The sequence below is a fragment of the Neomonachus schauinslandi genome, chromosome 14 (assembly GCF_002201575.2).
Source record: "Neomonachus schauinslandi chromosome 14, ASM220157v2, whole genome shotgun sequence".
Classification (NCBI taxonomy): Eukaryota; Metazoa; Chordata; class Mammalia; order Carnivora; family Phocidae; genus Neomonachus; species Neomonachus schauinslandi.
Genome location: NC_058416.1, coordinates 86,256,906 through 86,281,727, shown reverse-complemented (window position 1 = coordinate 86,281,727; position 24,822 = coordinate 86,256,906). Strand labels below are relative to the sequence as shown.

At 39.1% G+C, this 24,822-nt stretch overlaps 1 protein-coding gene across 1 annotated transcript in view; it reads left to right on the top strand.

Annotated features, from left to right (window-relative positions):
* Positions 1-24,822, top strand: part of SBNO1 (strawberry notch homolog 1) — a 52,638-nt gene that overhangs the window by 16,705 nt on the left and 11,111 nt on the right. The window contains exons 6-24 of the mRNA XM_021698686.2: positions 2,854-2,950; positions 4,789-4,949; positions 6,358-6,491; positions 6,677-6,767; positions 8,199-8,360; positions 9,244-9,379; positions 9,458-9,563; positions 9,699-9,852; positions 10,663-10,845; positions 11,846-11,943; positions 13,749-13,900; positions 15,439-15,636; positions 16,482-16,649; positions 16,743-16,918; positions 17,569-17,700; positions 20,273-20,408; positions 21,750-21,862; positions 21,952-22,023; positions 22,487-22,586. Coding sequence (XP_021554361.1) covers positions 2,854-2,950; positions 4,789-4,949; positions 6,358-6,491; positions 6,677-6,767; positions 8,199-8,360; positions 9,244-9,379; positions 9,458-9,563; positions 9,699-9,852; positions 10,663-10,845; positions 11,846-11,943; positions 13,749-13,900; positions 15,439-15,636; positions 16,482-16,649; positions 16,743-16,918; positions 17,569-17,700; positions 20,273-20,408; positions 21,750-21,862; positions 21,952-22,023; positions 22,487-22,586 — 2,569 coding nt within the window. The remainder of the gene's footprint in view (positions 1-2,853; positions 2,951-4,788; positions 4,950-6,357; positions 6,492-6,676; positions 6,768-8,198; positions 8,361-9,243; positions 9,380-9,457; positions 9,564-9,698; positions 9,853-10,662; positions 10,846-11,845; positions 11,944-13,748; positions 13,901-15,438; positions 15,637-16,481; positions 16,650-16,742; positions 16,919-17,568; positions 17,701-20,272; positions 20,409-21,749; positions 21,863-21,951; positions 22,024-22,486; positions 22,587-24,822) is intronic.

The following is a 24,822-nucleotide window of genomic DNA, read 5'->3' as shown; positions in this document are numbered from 1 at the left end:
GGAAGTTGGAAGTTCGAATGGTTGATTTTGGCACTGTGGAGGGTCCTGAGTTGAGTTCCAAAGACTTTGGGCACCTGGGTGGCTCAGTTGGTTAGGTGTCCGACTCTTGGTTTCTGCTTAGGTCATGATCTCGGGGTTGTGAGATCTGGGCTCTGTGCTCGGTGGGGAGTCTGCTTGACATTCTTTCCCTCGGCTCCCCCACCCTTCCCGCTTGCATACGTACGTACGCTCTCTCTCAAATGAATAAATAGATCTTAAAAAAAAAACCAGTGACTTTGGACTTGGTGCAGCACCAGTGGGGGCCCCTGGAAGTGGAGGATCCTGTTAGTGATTCAGGGTGAGTTAGGTGGGGAAGAGAGGCAGGTTGGAAGGTTGGTTAAGTACTCCAGAAGGGAGGTGTTAAGAGACTAAACTTGGGGGATTGTAAAGAGGATTGGAAAAGGGTTAGGGGAAAGTAAAAAAAGGATAATAGGAGATGACTGCATATAACAATACCAAAGGATTTTTAGGACTTGGGGATGGAATATGGAATTGGAAAGACAGCAGTCTGCCTGAGGTTTTGAACAGGGACCAGGAGAATGAATGCTGGCAGGACCCAGTTTATTTAATGGTTGTGTGCCAGCAACTTAAGTGGAAGTTGATTTTTAGAAAGTAAGATTGCGGGGCGCCTGGGTGGCTCAGTCGGTTAAGCGTCTGCCTTCGGCTCAGGTCATGATCCCAGGGTCCTGGGATCGAGCCCCGCTTCAGGCTCCCTGCTCAGTGGGAAGCCTGCTTCTCCCTCTCCCACTCCTCCTGCTTGTGTTCCCTCTCTTGCTGTGTCTCTCTCTATGAAATAAATAAAATCTTTAAAAAAAAAAAAAAAAAAGATTGCATTTTCCTTTAAGAAACGTACATAGTGCTGAGATTCCCAGTCCAGCCCACTTTTGCCCATAATACGCCAAAAATTATATGTTGTCAGAGTTAAGAAACATTTAACAGGGGCATCTGGCTGGCTTAATCGGTGGAGCATGTGACTCTTGATCTTGAAGTCTTAAGTTCGGGCCCCATGTTGGGAATAGACCTTACTTTAAAGAAAAAGAAAAAAAAGAAAAACATCTAGCAGAGATTACAAACTGGTAGACTATGCACCAAAGCCAGTTGACAGATGTGTTATGTTTGGTCTCCACAATATTTTGAAAATTTTTCAATTTGTTGATACCACCTAAAGGTCCTGATCTCCAGGTTATCCTGAAAAATAGGAGTACCTGACAACCCTGGGTCCACATTCCCCACCTAGTAAAATACTCCTGAAGTTGAGTAGTGAACACCTGTTTTGTGTGTTGGGCAGGCCTTCCTTCTCCAGGTACCACAATCTTTCCCCACTCCCCCTCATGATTATATCTCCTTGACCCTAAGCTTGGTGACCCTCAGTTGCCATTTTACTGGCTTATCAGTTTACCTGTCTGGTCCCTGTGGCCAGACAGTATCACCAACTTATCTTCCAATTATACTCTTGGTAATTTTTTTTTTTTTAATTCAGATATGGGAAGATAAGCTAGAGAAGGAAGGCTGGTCATTTAGTATGCATTATTTGGTAGGTGGGGAAAGGGGTGAAGGTGGGGATGGGGAGGACTCAGAATTTAAGTGATTTGCTTAAGGCCACACAAATAACAGTAGAATAGGGATTTACATCTGTTTCTTTGGCCATCCCCACTTTGTGTAGTTTCTAAAATTGAGTTTCATTTTGGCAAACTTTCTGAGAGCGTTCAGGTCTGTTTTGGATTTTTTCCTGAGGATTCCATGGATTGATGTTGATTGGATGTTTATCTACATCTCCCACTTTTAGTGAGCTATCGTACTCTAAAGAAAAAAAATTAAAAAGTCTGCCATTACCTTTTAAGGCTTTGTTGTCCTTGGCATTGCTTATAGGTCCTGACTGGTTTCTCTTTCTTTTTCTTCTTCTTTTCTACATACACTGGGTTTCACAGCTTTTTCTCTGTATTTTTCTTGAACAAGCACATTAATAAAGAGCTTTGCTGATGGTTTTACTTGTAGTGAGAGGAGGCTAGTTCAGAGTCTTTCTATTCCCCTATTCCTCCCTACCTTACCCCTTTAAGATTCTGTGAAGAAACAAAGGAACATGTGACTGGTGACCATTCACTCAAGTTGCTTGAGACGGTCTGGCTTCATTCCTGTTTTCCTGGTGTAGTTACTAAGAGCTTCCCATTGCATTTTTGGGTGTGCCAGGGTTTGGAGAGTAAGTGCTTGGCTATCTTACATATGATTGTTGTTGTTTGGAGACATAGATGTCTGAAGTAGATTATCTGTCCTTCAGAAGAACCTTTAAACCCAGAGTTTTCTGGGGTTTGGTTTCAGTGTCCGATGGAAAGAAGACAGCTGAATTGAAGGTGCACTGAAATGAGGGTGGGATGTGTAACTTCAACAGAGTTTCTGCCATTGAGGTTGTAGGATGAGCTGCTGGGGCTCATCCACCTTTTCTCCCCAAATCTTTTGGTCTTTCTGTTCCTGGAACTGAAATGAAGATTGAAGACTGAGGTTAAAAAGAGTTCTGGGCATCAGGGAAGGTGGTAGGCAATATTGAAGGGGAAAGTAGTTTGAGATAATGGTGGTTAGAAAGATGGAGGTGGAGCCCTGTAGTGACCCAGTGGTGTGTTAGGGATGAGAGTTAGGTCATGGATTATCTGTACTCATTGGAGAAACACGGAAGATGCAAAGTGTGACCCAGATTTTAGAGAATATGGAAGTGGTATGTCATGTTTCCAAGATTGAAGACTGTTTAGTATTCCTACAGAAGAGTTTTTCTGTGTGTTACTTAGGCCTCCAGTCTCTGATTATGTTCCCTCTGTGTTACAGAAGGTCCCTGTTGTGAAAGAGGAAGATGAACCAGAGGAAGAAGATGAAGAAGAAATGGGTCATGCAGAAACCTATGCAGAGTATATGCCTATAAAATGTATGTCATTGGGATCTGTCAAAATAATGAAAGACTTCCGGGTTCTTCTTGAATTTAAGTAACTTTCCCATACACGTTATTATCTATTAGGATCTGTCAATATTGGGTACCTCAGAATTTGACAAGAGCTTTGTAATAGGTTTTGAACTATGATATATTTTAAAATATCTACATGAAAATTTGACTGTGGGTTATTTTCCCTATGCAGACTTAGAACTGTTTTGGGTTGAAGTCCTTTAAGAGTAAAAAAGTTTGGGTTTTATTTTGTTTCAAGTTAATTTTGCTCATATTAGCAGTGATTATAAAATCATAGTAAATTGCAGAGATAGAAATCTATCTTAGCTTTCTATACTTTATACAAAGCATAAAAACATGAGAATCTTAAAAATAAAATGTGCTATTTATTTCAGTGGTGTACATTAACACTTCTGCCCTTTTTTCCATAACAACCATGATTTATTTTTTTAGTGGCCACTATGTCAAATTGAAAATTAATAGTTTTTTAGCTTTGATGTAAAAATGTTCACTTTTTCATTATATGAGGGTGATAAGATGAAAAAAATACATAGCTAGAATCCTTTATTTACTACGAGTTTCTATAAAAAGCCACTAATATTACAACTTAAACTCAAAATTTCTGTTTACCAACTATGTATCGATTTCAGGATCCCATAATTTCTGGTCATTTATTTATTATTATTTTTTTTATTATTTAAAGATTTTTATTTATTTATTGAGAAAGATAGTGATAGAGAGCATGAGAGGGGGAGAGTCAGAGGGAGAAGCAGACTCCCTGCTGAGCAGGGAGCCCGATGCGGGACTCGATCCCGGGACTCCAGGATCATGACCTGAGCCGAAGGCAGCCGCTTAACCAACTGAGCCACCCAGGCGCCCCAATTTCTGGTCATTTAAAATTAACTTTGGGGGTGCCTGGCTGGCTCAGTAGGTTGAGTATGCGACTCTTGATCTCAGGGTCATGAGTTCAAGCCCCACGTTGGACATGGAGCCTACTTAAAAATAATATATACATACGATAAACATTTAAAAGATGAATCTTAGGTTGTGGTATCTGAAATGGGTGGTTTCCCTCACTCCCATAATAGTTTTCATAAAAGAATTGAAAGTTTATCTATGGCCCTTTAAACTAAGGTCAGCAAACTAAATTTGGACCATTGCCTTTTTAAGTTTTACTGGAAAATAACCATGCCCGTGAGTTCATTTATTTATTGGCTATGGCTGCTTTTACATTGCTACAGTGGCATTGTTTAGTAATAGACCAGATGCTCAGCAAAGCTGTAAGTATTAATTAATTTATGCATTCAAATAGATTTTTTTTTTAAGATTCTAATTTATTTGTCAGAGAGCTAGAGAGCGCACAAGCAGGGCGAGCAGCAGGCAGAGGGAGAAGCAGGCTCCCCCCCTGAGCAAGGAGCCCGATGCGGGACTCAATTTCAGGACCCTGGGATCATGACCTGAGCCGAAGGCAGATGCTTAACCAACTGAGCCACCCAGGCGTACCTCAAATAGATTTCCAAATTTAGGATTATGTTTTGTTGCTACTGGAGAATGTGGTGATATGAACTAAGTTGATATTTTTCTAGATTTTTTTTGATCAGCAGGTCTCTATTTAAACCATAAGTATTTGATAAATAGGTCCTTTTATCAAATTTAAATAATAATTTACCACCTATCAGTGCCTTTTTAATATCCTGGAGTGTATAGTTACTTATTTACTTTTATTTGCTCTGTGATAGCAAAAATATGGCAATATTATATAATAAAACTGGGAGCATTATTACCTAGAAAACTAAAATGAAGTATTTTAAAATTTCATTTAGTAAAAATTGGCCTACGTCATCCAGATGCTGTAGTGGAAACTAGTTCTTTATCCAGTGTTACTCCTCCTGATGTTTGGTACAAAACATCCATTTCTGAAGAAACCATTGATAATGGCTGGTTATCAGCATTACAACTTGAGGCAATTACTTATGCAGCCCAGGTAAGCAATATTTTGTAACTACATACAATGTATTTATCTTTTAATCCTAGTGCATATAGTATAGTTGCTTTAACACAAAGGTAATTTTTCTTGAATGAAAAACTTGTGCTTGTGATTTTTACAAAAGTTTCATGTGTTAGAAAATTATTTATTTTTTTTTTTAGAGAGAGAGCGTGCGTGAGCCAGGGGGAGGAGCAGAGGGAGAGGGATAAGCAGACTCTGTGCTGAGCGTGGAGCCCAAGGCAGGGCCTGATCCCATGACCCCAAGATCATGACCTGAGCTGAAATCAAGAGTTGGACGCCCAACCTACTGAGCCACCCAGGTGCCCCTCGTGTGTTAAAGAATTAAAGGGGTAGCATGGATGCAGGGGGTTCATTTCTACTGGAAATGAAAAATGTTATAACCTCTTTGGAATTCACGGGGGATATGTATTAAAAATGTGGGGTGCCTGGGTGGCTCAGTTGGTTAAGTGTCAGACTCTTTGATCCACTCAGGTCATGATCTCAGGGTCGTGAGATCAATCCTTGCATCAGACTCCGTGCTGGGTGTGGGGCCTACTTAAGATTCTCTCTCTCCTATCCCCGCACCCAGCTCTCATGCATGTGCTTCCTCAGTGGTGTACTTTTTAATAATCTAAATAAATAAATACATAAATACATACATAAATACATAAATAAATTTGTTGAAAATACATACAGCCTATTGTGCCTGGCTGGCTCAGTCAATAGAGCATGACTTTTGATCCTGGGGTCATGAGTTCTAGCTCCACATTGATCGTAGAGCTTACTTAAAATAAAAAATACATATATCCTTTGACCTAACAATTCCATTATTGGGAGTTTGTCCGCTAGAACTATTAGATTAAGAATATATATATTAAGGAGATGGATGGATGGATGGATGACTATTTGTTTTAGCTCTTTTAACCCTGCTTGCTGAATGCTAGAAAGGATCTAAAATCCCATACCCTAGTGGCTGTTTGAATGAACTGTGGTATTATTGTATATGGGTGTTGTACTGGCTTTCAAAACCATGAATTAGTTATGCCAGTTTCTTGAGAGGACTTCTTTTGTACTCCAGTTCTGTAAAATAAGTAATGGCCGAACAGGTAACCATCCTCCATATTTATGTGTGATGAAAAGTTTGTATTTGTCTATGCAGGCATTGAAAGAGACACAGAAGAATGCTCACCAGTTTGTTAACTTCAGTAACGTCAGTTACCTGGTGCATGTGAGTGTAGCCAGAAAGAATACATAGTAAATATAAAGAAAGTATCCATATTGAGCCAAACTGTGTGCCATTTGTATACAGATAGATCACATTAATATATTCCTACAACAGTGTTGTAAAGACTGATCACCACAGTATCTAAAGGAGTAGATTGATTATCAGCTTTCTCTTTTTCAGCAACATGAAACATTCCTACCTAATGGAGATCGTGCTGGCTTCTTAATAGGTGATGGTGCTGGTGTGGGAAAAGGAAGGACGATAGCGGGAATTATCTATGAAAATTACTTGCTGAGTAGAAAAAGAGCATTATGGTAAGTGCCAAAGACTGTGGAAGCTTTATTTTGTGAATAGTTATTCCAGCATGTGAGATGGGTTTTAATGAGTAGGTGTATTTTTTTTTAAGTGTCAAGCCCGGTTTTTATTTATCCTCAATACTGCTAGATTGATGGAATTTGCATTTAATTTGTGTTTTTTTTTTTTCTTTTTTATGTGGCAGGTTCAGTGTTTCAAATGATTTAAAGTATGATGCTGAAAGAGATTTGAGGGATATTGGAGCAAAAAACATTTTGGTTCATTCATTAAACAAGGTATGAAAGTTTTCTCTTTGGTTAGTCATTCAGTAAATATTGACTCATCAGTGAGATGGGAATAATAGTTTCTACTTTGTAGAGTTGTTGTGAGGATTAAGTGAATTATTTTACAGAAAGCATTAGTGAGTGCTAGCCATTCTTGTTGGTTTGTGGGTTACTATGCATCAAGTACTATGCCAGGTACAGTTGTATAGTGGCAAACAAAATAGGCCTTGTCTCTGTTGTTACGGAGTTCTCAGTTTTGGTGTTCTTTTTGTCTTTGTTTCTGAGGTAACCTTATATGGCTGAAACTCATAACTGAGTATAAGGATGCAGTTTGTAGTAAAGCTGTGTGGATAGGTAGTCACAGCACATAGGGAATTGTTGAGGCTTGGAGACTGATTTGGATATTTGTATATCCACTGGAGTTTTACATCTGTACCTTTGTTCATGTTAAAACAGTTCTGTCAAGTGGAAGAAAATGTGTCTCAATATCTAAAGCATAGTTTGATAGGAATCTTAATGTTCATTTGGCAAATCTTTACTGACCTCTTATGTACCAAGAGCTGGAGTAGTACAATAGGCAGACTTATTTCCTGCAGGTACCTCTCTCTTAGCCTTTTGAAAATAAGTAAATATAAATCTACTTTCTGTGTGAGCCCTAGGTTGGTTCAGTGTTGCCCTGCTCATCATTGGCTTTTTTGGGTGGGTATGACTGTGGTCTGGTAGGTAAAGTACTATGTCTTGAATGATTCCTCACAGCTCAAAACTAAAAACATGTAACTGGCATCTAGAAATATTTTTGATTTCTTTGTCTGTTTAATTGAAGAAGGGTATATTAACTATTAATCATAATTCTTTATATATGCCTTAGAACTTAATTATAGTGACTTGACATAGAGGAAGTGCACAATAAATATTTTTGTAGTGAATATTGTGACTTTTTTTTCTTGGGGGGGGTTTGGTTTATAATCTTTTTTTTGTTGATAGAAATTTTTTGAGGGGCACATGGGTGGCTCAATCAGTTGAGCATCTGCCTTCGGCTCAGGTCATGATCCCAGGATTCTGGGTTCAAGCCTGTCATCGAGCTCCCTGCTCAGTGGGGAGTCTGCTTCTGCCTCTCCCTCTGCCCTTCCCCCTGCTCAAGCACGCACACTCTCTTTCTCAAATAAAATGAACAAAATCTTTTTAAAAAAAGTTTTTTGAGACTTTGATGAAAACTAGATCATTGTATCATGAAGTTGTGTGCATATATATAAAGATAGGTGGGTGCATGCATGTGTGTGTGTGTATACATACGTAGAAGTTCTGTGTGTGGTCTTAGGGGCTCTTTTGACTTCCCTAAAAGCCCATGATGGACCCACCAATTTCCTGCTATAGAAGTTTGGGTGGGATAGATTTTTCAGAGAGAAAAGCGTATATGTTAAATTCTTCTTTTTTCTTTTTTAGTTTAAATATGGAAAAATTTCTTCCAAACATAATGGGAGCGTGAAAAAGGGTGTTATTTTTGCTACCTATTCTTCCCTCATTGGTGAAAGTCAGTCTGGCGGTAAATATAAAACTAGATTAAAACAACTTCTGCATTGGTGCGGTGATGACTTCGATGGAGTGGTATCCTTTACAACAAATGTTTTTAATTTTTATTTCTTTATTTTGTTTTTATATTTTTTAATGACACAAAAGTGAGTGTAAGAATAAACATTTAAAACTACATCCTGAGATTAACTGAAATTGCTGGGATGAGCTTTAATGACTTCCCAGTGTCCAAGGGGGAGTCTGTTTTCTAGCTGTCATATAAGAGGCCAGTATTTAAGCTCCTGGTTTAGGAAAATGTTAATAGGTGTGGGAAGTGATGAATACTGTATTCCACTTTTGGGGATTCATACTGCGTATTACATAGTAAAGCACCTGAGAATACTAAGGGGAAAAAAACTTTGGACTTAGTGATTTCCAAACCTATTTGCTCATGGCAGACCTTTTACTGTCATGCATGAAGAATGTTTTTCAAATGGTGATTAAGTTAGTCACCAGTTGTACTTAGAGAATTTGCAAAATTATCTGTGTGGTGGACATTTCTTGCCACAGTGGATTCATTCTTCCATTCTAATTAAGAATTAAATATCCAGTCAATATAAATACCAAAATCAGTGGTTGCCTCTCAGACTTGATAGGGAGGGGTGATGTCAAGGAGAGGCACATAGAGGGTTTCATTTATGTTTGTAATCTTAAAAAGAAAACAGTTGGAGGCAAATATGGTAAAATGTTAAGGTTTGACAAAGCCAGATGATGGCCGTGTTGGTGTTATTTTAAAAAGTTAATGCTCAGGGGCTTATTATCAGCGGCATCTCTCCCCTCCTGATTGTCTTGAATTTAGCCCACTCTACCACCCCAGAAATTTGGGATGTTTCTCAAGGCCTTGAAATAAACGTTAAATTTTCCTTGAAGATGAGAGGTATTTGCTACTGTGTTATGTTCCTTAATTCATTCTGTACAGATAGTGTTTGATGAATGTCATAAAGCAAAAAACTTATGTCCTGTTGGTTCTTCAAAGCCAACCAAGACAGGCTTAGCAGTTCTAGAGCTTCAGAACAAATTGCCAAAGGCCAGAGTTGTCTATGCTAGTGCCACTGGTGAGTTGTTGTTTTATTTGAAAGGTATGGGTAGGTTATTTTTTCAGCTGTAAAATTTTTTGTTTTGGGATTTTTCAGGTGCTTCTGAACCACGAAACATGGCCTATATGAACCGTCTTGGAATATGGGGTGAGGGAACTCCATTTAGAGAATTCAGTGATTTTATCCAAGCAGTAGAACGGAGGTAAAGCAATTTACAGTATACACTATTTGTTCTCGGTTGCAGTCTGAAAGAGGTGTTACCACTAAAACCTTTCCCACTTATATTAAAGCCCTACTATATTTAATGATAGTTACTGTGTGTTTTAATTTTATTCAGAGGTGTTGGTGCCATGGAAATAGTTGCTATGGATATGAAGCTTAGAGGAATGTACATTGCTCGACAGCTGAGCTTTACTGGAGTGACCTTCAAAATTGAGGAAGTTCTTCTTTCTCAGAGCTATGTGAAAATGTATAACAAAGCAGTCAAGCTGGTGAGAAGTTTTTTCTTAATTCCTAGTATTTTTAATGTCTCTCAGCCCACAAGAGTATATTTTGCTGTAACACAACAGATAAGGCACTAGATTCTTACTTTCCTAATTTTCTAAGCTTTCTCTTTGTTAAAGTAATTTATTTTATTTTTTCAAAGATTTTTTTATTTATTTGACAGAGAGGGAACACAAGCAGTGGGGGAGGGGCAGAGGGAGAGGGAGAAGCACGATGTGGGGCTTGATCCCAGGACTCTGGGATCGAACCCCACATCGAGCTCCCTGCTCAGTGGGAAGCCTTCTTCTCCCTCTCCCACTCCTCCTGTTTGTGTTCCCTCTGTCGCTGTGTCTCTCTCTGTAAAATAAATAAATAAAATCCTTTAAAAAAAAAAGTCATTTGTAATGGGGCGCGTGGCTGGCTGAGTCAGGAGGGCATGCGACTCTTGATCCTTGGAGTTGTGATTTCGAGCCCCGTGTTGGGTGTAAAAATCACTTAAACTTTTTTAAAAAACCCATTTATTTAAGTTGCATAATTTTAAAAATTACAATGTACTATTTAAAAATAGTACAATGTAACTATTCCCTGAAATGACTCTAGTAGCTAATAAGAATTTAGAGGCAACTCTGTATGAGTGTCCTGAAAAACATTTGTTTAGAGATTCCCAAGTTACTGAATATGGTTCATTAAATTAATGTTAAGTAGTTAAATTAATGTTAAGTACTCTTGCACCTACCATTATTTTGCTTGCATCAGTCATTTTTAAGTAATTTACACTCATAGATGAAATGTCTAAAATGTTGATTATGCATCTTCAGTGGGTCATTGCCAGAGAGAGATTTCAGCAAGCCGCAGATCTGATTGATGCTGAGCAACGCATGAAGAAATCCATGTGGGGTCAGTTCTGGTCTGCGCATCAGAGATTTTTCAAATACTTGTGCATAGCGTCCAAAGTTAAAAGGGTTGTGCAACTAGCTCGAGAAGAAATCAAGAATGGAAAAGTAAGTTGGACACATTGAGAGATTTATTCTTTGGTTGTATTTCCTAGTCTTTTGGGTGTTCAGGCTTTCTACTTGTAAAGCCTGTTCTTTCTGAGAGAGAGTTAAAGTATTAACATAGTAAGACTTTAAAATCTATGGGGTTTTTTGTTTTTTTTGTTTTGTTTTTAAGATTTTTATTTATTTATTTATTTGACAGAGAGAGATACAGCGAGAGAGGGAACACAAGCAGGGGGAGTGGGGGAGGAAGAAGCAGGCCCTCTGCTGAGCAGGGAGCCCAATGTGGGGCTTGACCCCAGGACCCTGGGACCATGACCTGAGCTGAAGGCAGACGCTTAACAACTGAGCCACTCAGGCGCCCTTAAGATCTGTTTTTTTTTTTTTTTTAAGAAAATAAAAGCAGTGCCTATTTATGTAGAATTTAGGTAGCTCAAAAAATACATAAAGAAGTAAATCGCTGTAATTTGGCCATCCATAGATGCAGCTAGTGCTGATGTGTGGGTATAGATTGCCATACGGTTTTTTTCTTTTTAGCAATATATATATATATCTATTTAAAGTACAAAGAATTGAGGCAGGGACTTCAGTTGATGTCCACTGCTGTAATCCTATTTCCTAGCTAGGTTTTTTACACATAACATGCCTCAGATATATGTAGAATAAATAAATGAGCGCACATGTGCAATAATGAGTCATTCTTGGGGTGCCTGGGTGGCTCTGTCATTAAGCGTCTGCCTTCGGCTCAGGTCATGATCCCGGGGCCCTGGGATCGAGCCCCGCATCGGGCTCCCTGCTCCGCGGGAAGCCTCCTTCTCCTTTCCCACTACCCCTGCTTGTGTTCCCTCTCTCGCTGTGTCTCTCTCTGTCAAATAAATAAAATCTTTAAAAAAAAAAAAATGGGTCATTCTTGTTTGAAATCTTTTTTTTTTTAAGCTAAATATTTAAAATAGGTCCTAAGAAACCACATGCATAGTTTTATTTATAATTTTATTTTTCTCTCCAGTGTGTTGTAATTGGTCTGCAATCAACAGGAGAAGCTAGAACATTAGAAGCCTTGGAAGAGGGTGGAGGAGAATTAAATGATTTTGTTTCAACTGCCAAGTAATGTTTTTGGTTTTGAGTTTTTATTTAGATTAGTTTAAGTGTTGGTATTTCCTGGAGGCAAAAGTTTTGATTCATTTCTGATCTTAGTTTTTGCATTCTGTGCATGTTCATCACAATATACCCATTGGAAAACAGTAACATAGAAGTACTCGATTGTTAAGCATTTTGACCATATTGTGCCCAGTATTTGGACTAATGGAAAGGTGTGATTTTTGTCTTGTAGATCTTGGAAATCTGTGAGAGCTTGGATTAGTTTCAGTTTCAGTTTGAGCCTTGTGTGTTTGCAATTACCATTATCCAGAGGAGCAATACGTATAGTTTGCCCCTGAGTTTAGTTATCTGTAGTATAAAAATTGTAGACAATCATGAGAATTTTAAAAAGAAGATATAGGCATTGTTTTCAGTTTATTTGCCTACACTGCCAATTTTAACTCTAATAGTAAAATTAGCAAAATAATCTTTGCCCCACTATACTATCTCTTGTGTTCAGAGATATATTCACGTGGCTCCTTTTAAGATGGATATAATTCAGAACTGCTTCTAAAGCAAAACATGCATCTACTAATCTGTCTTTTTCTATACTTGTGTGCCTATTACTGCATTGTTTAAAATGATAGGAACTAGTCACATGCGCCTATCAGTGGCTAGTCCAACATTGAGATGTGCTGTGAATATAAAATACAATACTTAAAAAAAGTAATGTTTTACATCTCACTGATTGCATATTGAAGTGATACACTGATATATGATACTAGTGTATATCCTGAAATACATCATTAAAAAAACGTTCAGGGCACCTGGGTGGCTCAGTCGGTGAAGCGTTTGCCTTCAGCTCAGGGTGTGATCCCAGGGTCCTGAGATCAAGCCCTGTGTCGGGCTCTCTGTCAAATAAATAAAATCTTTTTTTTTTTTAAGATTTATTTATTTGACAGAGAGAGACACAGTGAGAGAGGGAACACAAGCAGGAGGAGTAGGCGAGGGAGAAGCAGGCTTCCTGCTGAGCAGGGAACCTGATGTGGGGCTCGATCCCAGGGTCCTGGGATCATGACCTGAAGAGAAGGCAGACGCTTAATGACTGAGCCACCCAGGCGCCCCAAATAAAATGTTTTTAAAAAAAAAAAGTTTCGGGCGCCTAGGTGGCTCAGTTGGTTAAGCGACTACCTTCGGCTCAGGTCATGATCCTGGAGTCCCTGGATCGAGTCCCGCATCGGGCTCCCTGCTCGGCAGGGAGTCTGCTTCTCCCTCTGACCCTCCCCCCTCTCATGTGCTTTCTCTCATTCTCTCTCTCTCTCTCTCAAATAAATAAATAAAATCTTTAAAAAAAAAAAAGGTTTCTCCAGTTTTCTTTCACTTTTTAACGTAATTACTAGAAAATGTAAACGTCACATATTTGGCTGGGCTTGAACTATATTTCAATTCAACAGCCTTTGCCTAGAATATTAAATTTATTTCAGCTGGATTATCAGTATTTTGTAGTATTAAACGGTATATTTATTTTTAAGAAATATGTTTTAAAGAATATATTTTTATATTTTATTTATTTGAGAGAGAGAGCGTGCGAGCACACACGGGGAGAGGGGCAGAGGGAGAGAACCTCAAGCAGACTCCCTGCTGAGCATGGAGCCTGGCAGGGGGCTTGATCCCACAACCCATGAGATCATGACTTGAGCCAAAACCGGGAGTTAGATGCTCAACCGACTGCACTACCCAGGCACCACATAAGAATATATTTAGTAAGACTTTATATATAATTGTTTTGCAGACTGAACCACTAATTGTCACTTTTTCTCTTGTATAAATAGAGGAGTGTTGCAGTCACTTATTGAAAAACACTTCCCTGCTCCAGACCGGAAAAAACTTTATAGTTTGCTAGGAATTGATTTGACAGCTCCAAGTAACAATAGTTCACCAAGAGATAGTCCTTGTAAAGAAAATAAAGTAAAGAAGCGGAAAGGTGGGTTCTTTTCTTTAAATGATGTTGAAAATAGTAAAAATTTGAGCATTTTGAAGCAGCTATATTTTGGGATTGAGCTTGCCTGCCTTTTAAATTGGCATGTGGTTGCATATTCTCACTGTTGCTTACGTAGTTTTAAATGCACAAGTGACAGGTTGGTGCTAGGCACTATGTTAAGCACTGGCCTTCTATTACCTCATTTAACCCATAAGGGATCCATATGAAAATAGGTCTTATTTTTTGTTTTCTAGACAGAGGACACACAGGCACAGAAAGATTAAAAGCTTAAGGAATCTCCCCAGGTTTACACAACTAGTGGGCAATATATGGAAAGCAAGATCTGGGCCTTGCCGTTGCCAAAGCTGCATATGCATATATACGTACGGTGTTTTTAGTCTTCTTTAAAGAGGCATTCGTTATTATTTAGTTCTTAGGGATACACCCAGTGCTTATTAGATGTTTTATCAGAGCCAACTTGGATTTGTGTTTAGATGCTTAGTAAGCTGTTCAGCATTCAGAAGTTAACTTCACAGGCTTTCTTCAAGATGGCGATAACTTCTATGGGAACAATGGTCTGTGATGCTAGGTGTGTTCTAAACACAGTGGCTGACACTTTAACCTTATTTCATCTGTTTTAAGAAGGACAGTTTTTTACATTTTTAATATGCTTGAAAGTGGATTGGTTATTATAATTGACAATATTTTTTTATTGTGGCAAAAAAAGTAATGCTGTGTTTTAGAATCAGTGACATCTTAAAATGGTTACATCGTCATGTTTCTCTTTCCTAAATTATGTTCTTTTTACCATTTGTCTCGTTAATAGGTAAACTTTCAATGGTTTGTTCCAGATGTCTTTGTCGTCTTGTTTTCCTTTTTTTTTTCCTCTTTTTTTTAGAGAGGGGGAGAGAGCATGTACCCATGAGTGGTAGGGAGGGGCAGAGGCAGAGGGAGAGAGAGAATCTTAAGCTGGCTCCAGCCCAACTCAGGGCTCGATAATCACCACCCTGAGGTCATGACCTGAGCCAAAACCAAGAGTTGAACACTTTACCGACTGAGCCACTCAGGCACCTTCCAGATGTCTTCCCTGAATACTCAATAAAATAATTCAAATCAGCACCTTGTTTGACTTTTTACAAATACAGTTTTATAGATTTGTTATAAGTATTCCATATATTACTAATTTTTAAAGTATTTTATTTTTTAAATATTCTATAAACCTGTAATTATTAGGTCTCTGCTCTCAACCTGTTCACAACTGAACTCTGAAAATGCTGGAGATTGTGTGTCTTGAATTTATTTTAAAATGTGCACTTAAAGGCAGTCTTGAATTTGTATTTAAGTGTCTAATTTCTTCCTAATAATTGAACATAACCTGATTTCTTATGGAAATCTAAAAGGTTAACACTTGTGAAATTTATACACTTAAAATGTTTTTCCTGTGTATTTCTCACTTAAAGAACTCTTGAACTAAATGTAGTTTTCTAGATCTTTAGAAGAGTGTGTTTGGACTGACTGTCTTGTTTTGGGTTTGAGGGTAGGTGAAGAAATAACTCGAGAAGCCAAAAAAGCACGAAAAGTAGGTGGCCTTACTGGTAGCAGTTCCGATGACAGTGGAAGTGAATCTGACGCGTCTGATCATGAAGAAAGTGACTATGAGAGCTCTAAAAACATGAGTTCCGGAGATGACGATGATTTCAACCCATTCAGAGATGAGTCTAGTGAGGATGATGAAGATGGTAAGTTTGTCAGTATATTAAATGTTAATGAAAGGATAGTTATTTCTGTGTGTTTGAAATGGGATATTGTATTAAAACCTGTTTTTTCGGGGCACCTGGGTGGCTCAAGTCAGTTAAGAGTCTGCCTTTGGCTCAGGTCATGATCTCAAGGTCCTGGGATCAAGCCCCACATTGGGCTCCCTGCTCCATGGGCGGGGCCTGCTTCTCCCTCCCCCTCCACTTGCCACTCCTCCTGCTTGTGCTCTCTCTATTTGTGTCAAATAAATAAAATCTTTAAAAATAAATAAATAAAAATAAATAAATAAAACCTGTTTTTTCCCCGGTGCAGTACAAATCATTGCACAGAATCTAATCTTTGCTTAGTGGAGAACTCCTCCCCGAGCTTGTCTGTCTTTTTGTAGTTTAGCTCATTTGTGTGAGATAGTGGCCTCAGTTTTGTGCAGTGATTTTTTATTATTATTATTATTAGATTTTTATTTATCCAGAGAGAGAGAGAGAGAGAGAAGAGTAGGGGGAGGAGCAGAGGGAGAGAGACAAGCAGACTCTGCGCTGGGTGTGGAGCCCAACATGGGGCTCGATTTCACCACCCTGATACCATGACCTGAGCCGAAACCAAGAGTCGGACACTCAGCCGACTCAGTCGCCCAGCCACCCAGTCACTTGTGCAGTGATTTTTAACCTCATACTATGGAATTGTACCTTATAGTGTATTGGATATACTGGACCACTGAAGTTGGTGATGATTTATAAGTTATCAGTTAATACAAAAAATTCAGGTGTTGTTTCCTTTGAAGATTGTGCTTCTTTTACAAATGATTTGACACATATCTTTCCTTAACTTTCAGATCCCTGGTTAATCAGAAAAGATCACAAAAAAAGCAAAGATAAAAAAAAAAAGAAAAGTATAGATCCAGATTCTATTCAAAGTGCCTTATTAGCATCAGGTCTTGGATCAAAACGACCTAGTTTTTCATCTACACCAGTAATTTTGCCTGCTCCTAACAGTGCACCAGGTATCTATGGGGAAGCTTGCTTTGTCTGTTGAAATGTACTTCTAAAATGTACTTAAACTTTGTACTGATTTTTAACAAATGTACTTTATCTAGCTAACAGTAACACCAACAGTAACAATAGCCTTATAACAAGTCAGGATGCTGTGGAAAGGGCCCAGCAGATGAAGAAAGACCTACTTGATAAACTAGAGAAATTAGCTGAAGACCTCCCTCCTAATACCTTGGATGAACTTATTGATGAACTTGGTGGCCCTGAGAATGTTGCTGAGGTAAATATGACTTGATCAGGGCTGTGTCTTGGTCCCTTTTTTTGGTTAGAATGAGTGATATTTTGGATATCATCACGTAATTGTCTTAATTTTCTCTTAGATTTTAGAACCTTCATTCTCTCTCATCCTAGAGTCAGTGAATTCTTTTTTTTTTTTTTTTTTTTTTTTAAGATTTTATTTATTTGAGAGAGAGAGAATGAGAGACAGAGAGCATGAGAGGGAGGAGGGTCAGAGGGAGAAGCAGACTCCCCGCCGAGCAGGGAGCCCGATGCGGGACTCGATCCCGGGACTCCAGGATCATGACCTGAGCCGAAGGCAGTCGCTTAACCAACTGAGCCACCCAGGCGCCCGAGTCAGTGAATTCTTGTCCTTAGTATCTGTGTGTTTACTCAACATACTGATCTGTTATTGTACATGTCACACAGCCTCTGTGATCATTGCCACACACCTGCCTTCTCTGCTGGAATTGGAACTTGTCAAAAACCAGAGACTGTGTTGCATTGTTCTCTCCCTGACACGGCAAGCTGCACCGTGCGTGTCGGTTTCACCATCCCCTTCTGTCCCACCAAGTTTCTCTAATGCAGGGGTCCTGTGCTTCTTGCATCTTAATCAGGTACCTTAACTGTAAGTGACTCTGTTTGGCTTTGCAGATGACTGGTCGCAAAGGGAGGGTTGTAAGCAATGATGATGGAAGCATATCTTATGAGTCAAGATCTGAACTTGATGTCCCTGTGGAAATACTAAATATCACGGAAAAACAGAGATTTATGGATGGAGATAAGGTATGTTTTTCTGGAATGCTTTTCTTTCTCTCTTTTTTTTTTAAGATTTTAATTATTTGAGGGCGCCTGGGTGGCTCAGTTGGTTAAGCGACTGCCTTTGGCTCAGGTCATGATCCTGGAGTTCCGGGATCGAGTCCCACATCGGGCTCCCTGCTCGGCGGGGAGTCTGCTTCTCCCTCTGACCCTCCTCCCTCTCATGCTCTCTGTCTCTCATTCTCTCTCTCTCAAATAAATAAATAAAAAATCTTAAAAAAAAAAAAAAAGATTTTAATTATTTGAGAGAGAAAAAGCGAACACGAGAGGGGGGGAGGGTCAGAGGGAGAAGCAGACTCTTCACTGAGCGGGGATCCCCATGTGGGACTTGATCCTGGGACTCCAGGATCATGATCTGAGGCAAAGACAGTCGCTCAACCGACTGAGCCACCCAGGCGCCCTGTGGAATGCTTTTCAATGAAAATACAATATCCGTATATTTAAATGAATATTTAGTAATAATTGCTTATAACCACTGAACATTTTACACATTTTCATTTTTTCACAAATTGAATGTAATAAAGTATTGTGCACAGAATTAGATGTGGCTCTTAATAACTTTGGAGGCTTTTTAAATTTTTAATCAGAGTATTAAAATATTGTGTTCTCTTAGGACATCTTAGTAGATTCATATCTAATGCTACTCTCCAGTGTCAGTCTAATTTTGACTCTAGAAGTATATTTAAGCATACCCAGATTACTAGTGTCCTTTGGTTTTGCTGTTTCTCTTACTGCTATGACATGTCACATCAGGATGATCATTCTGAATGATGTGTAGATTGGCTTGCATACCTCACCACTGTAGAGACCTTGGTTGCTGCCAGAGGCTTTTTGTATACTGTTCAGTAAATGTCAGTCAATTTTGAGATTCTCAGGCTAGTTCTTCCCCATCTACTTGGAATTGCCATAAACGTATGCTGATGAGATTTCTAAAAAATAGGAGTACCACTTAAACTTAATTCCTTAGTTTAAACGGTAAAATAAAATCTCTACTTAACCACATATTTCTTTATATTTCAGTGAGTTTTTCTGCAACTGAAAAAAGGATTTCTTTATATTTCAGTGAGTTTTTCTGCAACTGTCAAAGTTGTCTTTATTCTTTTTTAAGATTTTTATTGGGGCGCCTGGGTGGCTCAGTCATTAAGTGTCTGCCTTCAGCTCAGATCATGATCCCAGGGTCCTGGGATCAAGCCCGCATTGGACTCCCTGCTTAGCGGGAAGCATGCTTCTCCCTCTCACACTCCCCCTGCTTGTGTTCCCCCTCTCTGTCAAATAAATAAATAAAATATTTTAAAAAAACAAATATTTTGGGGCGCCTGGGTGGCTCAGTCGGTTAAGCGACTGCCTTCGGCTCAGGTCATGATCCTGGAGTCCCGGGATCGAGTCCCGCATCGGGCTCCCTGCTCGGCGGAGAACCTGCTTCTCCCTCTGACCCTTCCCCCTCTCATGAGCTCTCTCTCTCTCTCATTCTGTCTCAAATAAATAAATAAAATCTTTAAAAAAAAAACAAATATTTTTTTGTATTTGAGAGACCGAGCATGAGCAGGGGGCAGGGGCAGAGGGAGAAGGACAGACTCCCCACAGGCTTGGTGCTCAATCCCAGGACCCTGAGATCATGACCTGAGCCGTAGTCAGACCCTTAACCAACTGAGCCACCCAGGAGCCCCCAAAGTTGTCTTTTATAAATACATTTAGTAGCTTGTGTTACATATTTTTTTTTTAAGATTTATTTATTTACTTTAGAGAATGAGAGTGAGTGCGTGAGAACTGGGGAGGAGGGAGAGGGAGAGAGAATCTCCAGCAGACTTCCCACTGAGCATGGAGCCCAACACTGGGCTTGCTCTCATGACCCAGAGATCATGACCTGAGTCAATATCAAGAGTTTGGATGCTTAACTGACTGAGCACCCAGGTGCCCCTCATGTTACATATTTTAAAGACTGTAAGTAGAGGTATTATCAGTTGTGTTACATACTTTGTTTCATGAATTTATGCCCGGGTGCATTACAGTTGTATTAGTTGGAATTAGTTTTAGCTGTTAAGTGACAGGAAATTAAAAATCGTATTGACTTAAAGGAGGTAGAAGATAATTTCTTCCATGTACAAGTTTGAGTAGGTAAACCAGTGCTGTTATGGCTCTTTGAAGATAATGCTACTTCTGTCTTATTCCTTTAACATGTGAGGCTCCATTTTCAAATTACCTATTTCAGATTCAGTCATTATACCTCTATATTTCATGTAGCAGAGAAGAGGAAAGAAGAGAAGGACATGTCCTTGACTTTTAAGGACATTTCTTAAATGTTCATACCATCTACACCCTACTGGAGTATGCCCACAATTAGCTGCAGGGGAAAGTGAGAAATGTAGTCTTGATTCTTAGCAGCCATGTACCTGGCCTAAATTGGCGGGGGGGGGGCTATAATTTAGGAAGAAGGGGAGAATAGGTATTGGGTCACTAGTACTCTAAGAACTTTATTTAGGGTACTTGCCTACTTGTCTTTGTGCAGAGGTGATCATTTTCCCCCTTATATTTGATACAGAATATTGCTATTATCTCAGAAGCTGCCAGCTCGGGTATTTCATTACAAGCAGATCGGAGAGCTAAAAATCAAAGGCGAAGAGTTCATATGACTTTGGAATTACCCTGGAGTGCTGATAGAGCAATTCAGCAGTTTGGTAAGTTCCTACATTGAATTTCACTTAATAGATAGCTAGGAATCACTGGGGAAATGTGTACACATCAAAACCTATATTTAATGTCAGATATCTTAAAACATGACGTAGATTTTGGAGCTGTTTGTGTATTACATATAAAACTATAGAATACATGAATACATTTCTTACCTGTTTTAAGAAATGTAAAAGATCTTTGTTGGATTTCTTGGGGTTTCTGGCATTGTATCTCAGAACAGGGTTCCTCGGGAGTATCTTTGTTATCGATCTTCAGGATGCATGTGGTCTTGGTCAGAGCACCTGCCACCTCATGTCCTCGGTGGCTTTACTGAGGGCATATTGCTCTTCCCTTGCCTTACATGTTCATGTCCCTGTGACCTGATAATTTAAAAGAATAATTTTGGGGCTCCTGGGCAGCTCAGTCAGTTTAGCATCCGACTCTTGATTTTGGCTCAGGTCATGATCTCTGGGTCACGGGATTGAGCCCTGTGTCGGCCTCTGTGCTCAGCAAGGAGTCTAGTTGAGATTCTTTTCCTCTGCCTGTCTTCCCCCTCCCCAGACCGTGTGTGCATTCTCTCTCTCTCTCTAAAATAAAATTTAAAAAAAAAAAATTTTTTTTTTTTTGAAGAATCCAGAGCAGCTGTGCTTCAGCGCCATTGTGGTTAACCCAAGTGGGGCAGAAGTAATAATACGTTTATCATTGAACAGTTCTGTGGCAGTTCCTGTTCTTTTGTAAGGAGGAGAATTGTTCTGAATATGGATGTTGTTCAAGTCCGTTTTTTTTATTTTGTACCTTTGGGGGAGTTACAGTAATTGTTCTTTATTTTTTTAAGATTTTACCTATTTGGGGCGCCTGGGTGGCTCAGTTGGTTAAGCAACTGCCTTCGGCTCAGGTCATGATCCTGGAGTCCCTGGATCGAGTCCCGCATCGGGCTCCCTGCTCGGCAGGGAGTCTGCTTCTCCCTCTGACCCTCTTCCCTCTCGTACTCTCTGTCTCTCATTCTCTCTCTCTCAAATAAATAAATAAAATCTTTAAAAAAAAAAAAAGATTTTATGTATTTATTTAACACAGAGCGAGCATGAGTGGGGGGGGGATAGGGAGGGGCAGGCCTCCCCACTGAGCAGGGAGCCTGATGCGGGACTCTGTCCTAGGACCCTGGGATCATGACCTGAGCCAAAGGCAGCCGGGTAACCGACTGAGCCACCCAGGCGTCCAGTAATTGTTACATTCTTTAATTTTTCCTCTTAACGGGTTTCTGAATACCATCTTAGTGTTAAGATGCTAGGAATAGATCTCAGAATACTCTGTATCTGGTAAACACAGTATTTTTAATGTCTTTACAGGACGAACTCATAGATCAAACCAAGTTACTGCTCCCGAGTATGTGTTTCTGATTTCTGAATTGGCAGGGGAACAAAGATTTGCTTCTATTGTTGCTAAAAGACTTGAGAGCTTGGTAAGTTCTTGGGTTGTGTAGTTGTGTGTAAAAGATGGTGAATACAACCTGTCTTCTTTGCTTTGATTGGAAATTTTATGTCTTGATAGGGAGCGCTTACACATGGTGACAGAAGAGCAACAGAATCTAGAGATCTGAGCAGGTTCAATTTTGATAATAAGGTACATTCAGCTTTCAGTATCTCTGGTATTTTTTGGTAAGTGTGTGGTGTCTGTGGTGAACAAAAAGAGAAAGTGGTTGCTGTTTAAAACTGCCTCTTCTTAAGGTTTCACTGTAAAATGATAGCGTCCTGTAAGATTTTCACATATCCGATCTTTGGTGGTCAACTCTGCAGTATAATCCTATTTTCATTCCTGTTAGAAAATAGGAATATAATAAATACTTGTGAATGAATCAAGTGTGAATTTCCAGAAATGAAATTATTTACTGGACATCTGTTGTGTGCATAGGTGTGAACTAGGCACTAGGCTGTATAGTGTATAATATATATATAAAAAGATAATTGAGTCCTGCTATTTTTGAATCTTTGGTACCATAATAGTGTTTATAGTGTTCAGTTGGTCATGTGATTGAAATGTATCCAAATGCTGACTAGTTAAATTTTTTTGGTTTTTTTTATTGCAGTATGGAAGAAATGCTTTAGAAATTGTCATGAAATCCATTGTCAACCTAGATTCTCCTATGGTATCACCACCTCCAGACTACCCTGGAGAATTCTTTAAAGGTAACTTTTAAAAATAATCACAGAAGAGGAAAATGAGTACAAAGTAGGCACTAAAACCTTTTTTTTTTTAATTAAAATATAATGTATTACTTGTTTCAGGGGTACAGGTCTGTGATTCATCAGTCTTACACAATTCACAGCGCTCACCATAGCACATACCCTCCCCAATGTCCATCACCCAGCCACCCCATCCCTCCCACCCCCTTCCACTCCAGCAACCCTCAGTTTGCTTCCTGAGATTGAGTCTCTTATGGTTTGTCTCCCTCTCTGGTTTCGTCTTGTTTCATTTTTCCCTCCCTTCCCCTATGATCCTCTGTCTTGTTTCTCAAATTCCACCTATCAGTGAGATCATGTGATAATTGTCTTTCTCTGATTGACTTATTTTGCTTAGCATACCCTCTAGTTCACCCAGATCATTGCAAATAGCAAGATTTCATTTTTTGATGGCTGCATAATATTTCATTGTATATATGTACCACATCTTATTTATCCATTCATCTGTTGATGGACATCTAGGCCTTTTCCATAGTTTGGCTATTGTGGACATTGCTGCTATAAACATTGGGGTGCATGTGCCCCTTCGGATCACTACATTTGTATCTTTGGGGTAAATACCCAGTAGTGCAATTGCTGGGTCGTCGGGTAGCTCTATTTTCAACACTTTGAGGAACCTCTGTACTGTTTTCCAGAGTGGCTGCACCAGCTTGCATTCCCACCAACAGTGTAGGAGGGTTCCCCTTTCTCCGCATCCCTGCCAACATCTGTCGTTTCTGGACTTGTTAATTTTAGCCATTCTCACTGGTGTGAGGTGGTATCTCATTGAGGTTTTGTTTTGTATTTCCCTGATGCCGAGTGATGTTGAGCACTTCTTCATGTGTCTGTTGGCCATTTGGATGTTGTCTTTGCAGAAATGTCTGTTCATGTCTTCTGCCCACTTCTTGATTAGATTATTTGTTCTTTGGGTGTTTGATAAGTTCTTTATAGATTCTGGATAAAATGTCTTCTGACATGTGCTTTTGTTTTTCATTTTCTTTGGACATAAACTGTATAAAAATTGAGAAATTAAAGTTTAATAGACACCTAAGTTGGCCTCTTATAATCAGTAGATTATTAAATTTCATTCATGTGAAGTATTTTGTGCTCTTGACAGTTTATTGCATGTTAATACTAGATTAGTAGAAGAAAGTGGTTTTGTTAATTTAAAATCACTATGCCAGTTCTTAAAATTTAATTTTAAAGTACCGACATAAGTAGTCTGTGGAGGTTGGCATAGGGTGTAGATAAAACAAAATTGGCTGTGTATTCATAGTTAAAACTGTGTGACGGATACGTGTATATGGTTCATGGAATGTTCTCTTTGCATTTGTATGTTTTTGGAAATTTCCATATTAAAGAAAAGTCCAGCATATGCTATAGAAACTCTTTGACCTATCTCTCAAATTGGTAGAATATATTTTGCCCATAAATGTAAGTAGTCTAGATGGTTTTGAGTTTTGATCATTTATTTTATAATTCAGGAAGCTATGAAAATATTTTGGAAAATACGTAGATGTAAGATACTTGAAATATTATTGTAGAGTTAGGACTTTCACTAGAAAGTCCTTTCCAGTTGGAAACCAGTATTTAGTATTGGTACAAGCCACATTGACATACTGATGGCATTAACAAAGCAAAAAAACCAATAAAGACTTTTTTTTTCTTTTTCTTCCCTTACCTTTCCTCTCTGCTTTTCTTTTGTTGTTGTTGTTTTTGTTGTTTTTAAAATGACTCCGTTTACTTGTAATTTTAAAATTACATGTTACTGGGCGCCTGGGTGGCTCAGATGGTTAAGCGTCTGCCTTCGGCTCAGGTCCTGATCCCAGGGTCCTGGGATCGAGTCCCGCATCGGGCTCTCTGCTCCTTGGGAGCCTGCTTCTCCCTCTGCCTCTCTCTCTCTCTGTCTCTCATGAATAAATAAATAAAATCTTTAAAAAAATAAATAAAATAAAATTACATGTTACTTGAAGCACCTGACTGGCTCAGTTGGCAGAGCATGTGACTCTTGATCTCAGAAGGTGTGAGTTCAAGCCCCATGTTGGGTTTTGTAGAGATTACTTAGAAATAAAATCTTTAAGAAAAATAAATTATGAGTTACTTACTATAAGTAATGAAAAAAAAAGTAATAAAGAGTCTGTGTTCTCCCCTTAATCCCCACCTTCCATTCTCACCTGCTGAGGTCACAATGTTGACAATCTGA